At 37.3% G+C, this 6000-nt stretch overlaps 1 protein-coding gene across 1 annotated transcript; it reads right to left on the bottom strand.

Annotated features, from left to right (window-relative positions):
• Positions 1–93: 93 nt before the first annotated feature.
• LOC130969511 (uncharacterized) lies at positions 94–6000 on the bottom strand. The gene is made up of 15 exons (XM_057895268.1): positions 5596–6000; positions 5295–5489; positions 5139–5213; positions 4858–5025; positions 4462–4625; positions 4064–4279; positions 3531–3657; positions 3193–3381; positions 2642–2883; positions 2104–2223; positions 1396–1621; positions 1257–1316; positions 975–1148; positions 781–890; positions 94–657 (listed from the first exon to the last, which is right to left on the bottom strand). Exons 1-15 carry the CDS (start codon positions 5776–5778, stop codon positions 492–494), a joined length of 2415 nt encoding a protein of 804 aa, XP_057751251.1. The 5' UTR covers positions 5779–6000; the 3' UTR covers positions 94–491.

Genomic DNA, 6000 nt, shown 5'->3' on the forward strand with positions numbered 1-6000 from the left:
TATACTTTACTTGTACACCCAAAAAAGTTGAGTGAAAAATGAAATTAAAAAAAAATCGTTAATACTAAGTTTCTTTTGTGAATAACTTTGAATTCTGTGAAATGCCTTAAACTCAAGAAACAAGCGACTTCAACAAATATTCTTTCTAGACACAACAAAATTGTTATTGCCAAAGTCAATTTCACCCATTGAATTTGCAATTGTTATCCATTTAATCGCATCTACTGAAAGCATTCATCCCCGCCCCAAGAGACTACAAAGTGTACATGAGATTTTCTTCGGTTAATGAAGCAAATAGAAAGCTGAAGACCCTCCTGGCAACTTTTATGCCAAATACATAAAATCTAGTCAACGTTGCTCCAGTAATTTGTGCTGCACAGACGCATTCAAAATTGTTGCATATATTCGATTTGGTATGGCAACCATAAGCTCTACCAAAATGTGATAAGGCCTGGTTATTGGTTCTTGTTGGGGTCAAAATCTAACATATGTCACCGCACTGGAGATGAGAAGAAAATTACAACAAAGTACACAAAGAACCCAGCAATAAGTATTCCCCCATAGATGTAAGTTTGAGAAGAGTGCACGGGATACTTGTACTCAATTTTGCAACATCTCATATTATCCTTCTCAGAGGCCAGAACATGGTCAACATATCTGCAATCACAATTATAAGTATTTATTACAATAGCACCATTTTATTTATAAAAAGGCAAACACTACGAAATAAGTATATATGCCTTTTTTTTCTCAGCATAAAAGAAATACAGGGTAACTTACTGTTGGGTGAACATGGTACTCTGCAGAATATCTGAACTGTTCAAGAAGGCATCTTGTAGTCGATGATCATATAACAATGAAGACATATCAACAAGCTGTTCCTCAAGGCCCTGGTAGATGCATACAAACAAAAAACAATGTTCATAAAAACGACCATAAGTCAGGTCAAGAACTGCAATCAAAGTTTAGCTTACATCGAGATATTTTTCCAAGCGATCAACTAATTCATGAGGAAAGGGTTCTGGCAAATTTGTTGTTTTCTTGTAGAACTTCTCCAACCATAGTTCAGTGGTTGATTTCTCCTTCTTTCCCTTCACTGGTTCACCAAGGGGAGTTTTCAGATACTCTGCTGCAAAAGCTTGGACAGTCTGTACGGAATTGACATGGATTTATATAAATCAAGCACTTGTATTTATATAATTTAAATGAAGCATGAATAAATTTTGATTGATAAAATCAAATGAAAGCATGAATACCTCTGACGTCTCTCGAATTCTACGGAGTACAGAATCCACACGTGCATATATTGAGTTCCTCTGTTAAAGAACAAAAATCCAATTAGAGAATAGTTCTTAGGAAATAAAACTCAATATGGCACATGAAGAGAGCATTTACTAAGGCAACATCATGGAGCATTTGACTGATGCGAGATGTATTTGAGAATGGTCCAAAGGGATGACAACCAGCAGCCCAAAGCCAATTCACAACAGGTCTTTCATGTACATGAGAGGCCTTCTCATATGGGGCACTTAAACCACCCACAACTGAGGCAAGGCCAGCAAGTATATGCCGTTGTGCCTGAGATGGAAGAGCATGCCTTTTCTGGGTCTCCGAAACATAACTGTCAAACAAGACAATGAAAAGTGATGTGAAGTTTCGCAAGACAATCAATAATTGGAAGACCAGGGTAAATAAAACTGGAGATTGAAGTAGGTTTTATGACTCATAAGGGCAGTGCATACGCTGTTCCATTCTCAGAAACTTATTCAGTTAGATATTGTTTTAAAAATTAAATCACAATGGATGAGCAATATATCTTCGCAGAAGGTAAACTTAAACATTAAATAACAAAGTTAAAATTGACAATTTATTTTAAGACAGCAGAAGCCATCTTACATTATCACTGGTATTTAAATTGACACAAGGAAACCCAAGGGAAAAAGAGTTAGAAGTTGTACATAGAAACATCAGATGGTTTCACAAGATTACAAATAATATATTAAGGTGACAATTTATCCCTTTCTCCTATCTTCTAAAATGTCCAGATAGTTAGTATATATCTCCAACTTCAAGTACAGAAATCCACATATCATATTCACTCACCTTAAAGGGATCTTATCATTTTGATGCTCAAGCACAATTACAACATCATTGCTTGTCCATACCATACTTTCATCATCCATCATAAGGTCTCGATCCACGTCTGCCAATGATAGCACAAAGCTAACCAAAAAAAGAAAGAAAGAAAGAAAGAAAGAAGAAAAGGCAGTCAATATATAACAACTGTGACTTGGTTAAGCAAATAAATAATAGAGCTCCTGAAACCCCATCCTTGACTATTTCCCTTTTTACTAGGCCAGTCATTCTTGACATTTTCAGGATATTCATATATTCCATTCAATTTGCAAACCAAAATGAAGTCTAGGAAAGCCAACTTCATAAAACCTATAGTTACTAACTGGCTGCCAATTTACCAACATTATCTTGTTCATGAAAAATCCCAAGGATCAAAGTTTAATTAATAAGAAAGAAGTTGGAAATAGATAAAGGTGATCATTTAAACTTGTGTTGTGTCCGTAGACGTATTAATAAATATAGACAATAACATGTATTTATGCAAGAAAGAATGGTGTACACGCACACAGGAATTACTCGGGTTCCATAAGTTGGTTGCAGATCCCCGAGTTTCTTTACTTTCTTCTTCCTTTTCTTGCTATATTTTGAGTCATAGGAAGCCCAGAGAGGTTTATGCTTAAGAATAGAATCGGTAGACACTTCAGATTCATCCATCCAATTTTGGCGGAGGAAATATTTACTTGATAGAGATGGGTCAGCCACTTCAAGCAATCCAGCAGCAAGCACATCAGCAGAGCGTTCCATCTCCTGCACATCAGCAGAAAGTTTCATTTAGCATCTTTCAAGATGGATACATATTTAATTATTTGAATAATGAATCCTGCCAGTTCCTCAGAAGATCATTTAGGCTACAAAATAATTGAGCAATAGTGCATCTCCTAAGCACTCAATGTTCTCTATTTAGTCAAAGAAGGTGCAAAGCGTATTCATTATTCAAAACCTAAACATATGTAGAGACCTCTCAAGTAATTACCCCACAAAAGGAAGTAACCATGTTGCCGATAAGATTATGAGTAAATTAACAATGATAGATTAAAAAAACTATTCAGGACCCACTTCTTTTAAAAGTGCACCATCCAGGTAAGTCTTCGTATGAACATGGAAACGACCATCATTCTTGGTTTCCTGCAGGGAATGGCCGCGCATAGCTTTTGAAACAGCAATTGCAAGCTTCTCATGGCGATGTAGTGAATGTACACCTCCAATAACTACTGCTTCTTGACCATCATGGAGCATTTTCTTCACCTGAAACCAAGGAAAAGTATAAAATAATCACATGCTGATCCTGCCTAGCTGAACTAAATCTCAGTTCTAGAGAACAGCAGCAGGCACTTCTCCAAAATCCATGATAACCAAAATTAGTAGTCCACTTGGAAGAAAATGAAATAACAAACCTCTGCCTCAATTGCATCAATGTTAATACTGTAATTATGGCCCATTTCCATAATGTTGTACCGATTATGATTTTGCAAGACAATTATTGGTATAAGCAATCTTGAAGTAAGATCAACAGTTTCAAACCTGAATATATCAATAAGAACATGATGAGATTGTAGAATAATATACATAAGTCAATTAAATATTCATTTCAAGTGCTCTTAAAAGTATTCTGATGGTAGTCAAAGAAAAGCTGAAACTGGTAACAATGTATCCCTAGGAGAAAATGAAGGGAAAACTGAAATTTACAGGTTTGGTCAAGTAACAAGACTTGGCTCAGGAAAATGTGAGTCAAATGGAAGATACTGCAATTAAAAGTAGTAGAGGAAAACATAAGAAAATTTTTAGATCATATAATTCTAGAAGGCCTTATTCTAAAGGGCTTTGCTGAAATTGGTTTGCTATAGAGTCCAATGGATGGCAGTAGCCAACTTGACTTATTAGGTGATTTCTTACTTCTTGTTATATGCTTACATGATACCACAAATACCTTACATCAGGTGCTATAACATGCTCCACTGTGGTTGATATCAAAGAAGCAAGCTGCCCGAGAAAGATATCATTGCTGGATTGATAAACTGTGGTCATACCACCTGGTCGAATCACATTTCGTAATCTTGGCAGAGTTCTAGAACTGACACTTCCCTCTTCAGCTTCAATCTTACCGTACGTGCATGGGCCTGCTGAAAGGTCGATCACTACAAATCTGAACACACAAACACAAAAAAGGGTCATGCTAGCATACATACATCAGCTACCATGATTACTTTTAGGATATAAACATGCACTGCAACCAGTTTATGCTGGTAAAAACCTCCATGGCTAATAAAAACACACTTTGGAAGGGGAACCTGAAGTTCAACAGTAAATAAGGTTACTTGTACATACCTTCCAGACCCCAACCAAACTTGAGTTGCTCCCCCACCATCATAGCGATAACGATAAATATAATCACCTTCTTGTTTTTTCATATCTTCATCATTAAGCTCCGGAAGTTTGCCATACATTAAACTATCAAGATCCCTTTCTTTATTCCTAGGATCCATTCTCACCTTCAATATATTTTAAATTAGCAATTGAATAAAAATAAATTTAACTTCCACAATGTAGTGGAACATAAATACTGAACAAGAAGGAAATATGAAGAACTTAAGCATTCATTTGTTCATAATTAGATCATTGGTAGTTAGCTAGGGAAAAATAAACTTTTCTATTACTTCACATGTTACAACATACAAAGCTTGCATTCTTCTTTTTGCAAAAGGTACGGAATATTGATTATACCTTATCAAAGTTCACAACAAATATGGCATTTGGCACCGGTCTGTCCATATCTATGACCGAAGATCCCCCACTATCCATGTCAAATATATAGGAATACAGCTTTTGAAATATTGGCTCCACGGATGTTGCTTCAACTTCAAATAGAGGTACCTCCCTTCCAAATTCACTCTGGAAGTAGAAAAAAATTTTAGACCATCTACATTGAAAAAATAAATAGTACAGATAAAAATTTCATAAAACCATGTGAAACGGCAGAAAGTGGAAAGTAAAGGATCAGTTACCTCTCTAGCTTTTCCTGCAGGAATCATAGCCTCTTTCAGAGCTTTCTCAAGTGCTATCAATTCAGGCTGCCCAGCCTATAGTTAAAAGCTAGCATTAATAAGAGAGCACGCAGAAAAAATAGTTAAGAGTATGAGACAGAGTGAAGGTTAGCTTACAGGAAATGCATTATAGACCAAATGATGCTCAATATCAAGAAGCTCCCCAGTCTCGAGACAAGAGGGTCTGTGAGAGGGGAAACTCGTTCTCAGAAATTGCTCCAAATTATGAATGTCGATAGTGTATCTATATCCTCCATCTCCACTGAAACCGATGAGAACCACATTCACTTCCAACGGAACCTGAAACGGAACCTTCACGAACCACAACAACAGTATACAAACAAAATCAAACTTAGGTCTAGGAGTGGAAATCGAATTGGAATTGAAATTGGAAATGAGGAGAAGAGAAGGAGGCGACCTCGGCTCTGGAATGGAGCATGCGGCGAACATCGGATCGGACGGAATCGCGGACGTCGTGGAAGGCGCCGTGGTGCCACTGAGGGTGGCCGGTACCTCTCTTGAAGGCCTGTGGTGCCGAGTCGGACTGAATCAGATGATGACTCAGCAGGGCGAATAGGAGGAGGATCCGAGGAAGCACCATGGGATAGTAAGCAAAGCTCAGATCAAATTATAATTTATACATAGAAATGGAAATTGGTGCTTACAGCAACAAACACTGGAGCTTGTCAAAGTTAGAGTGAGAGAACACAACAAAAAGAAGCTCACTCTGTGTGTGTCGTTTGGACGTTTGGTTAGGTCGTCGTTGAGACTTGAGGCAACAACTCAAGAAGCAAGTCCACCCGCCGGTACCGTACAACATTCA

The sequence above is a fragment of the Arachis stenosperma genome, chromosome 1 (assembly GCF_014773155.1).
Source record: "Arachis stenosperma cultivar V10309 chromosome 1, arast.V10309.gnm1.PFL2, whole genome shotgun sequence".
NCBI lineage: Eukaryota > Viridiplantae > Streptophyta > Magnoliopsida > Fabales > Fabaceae > Arachis > Arachis stenosperma.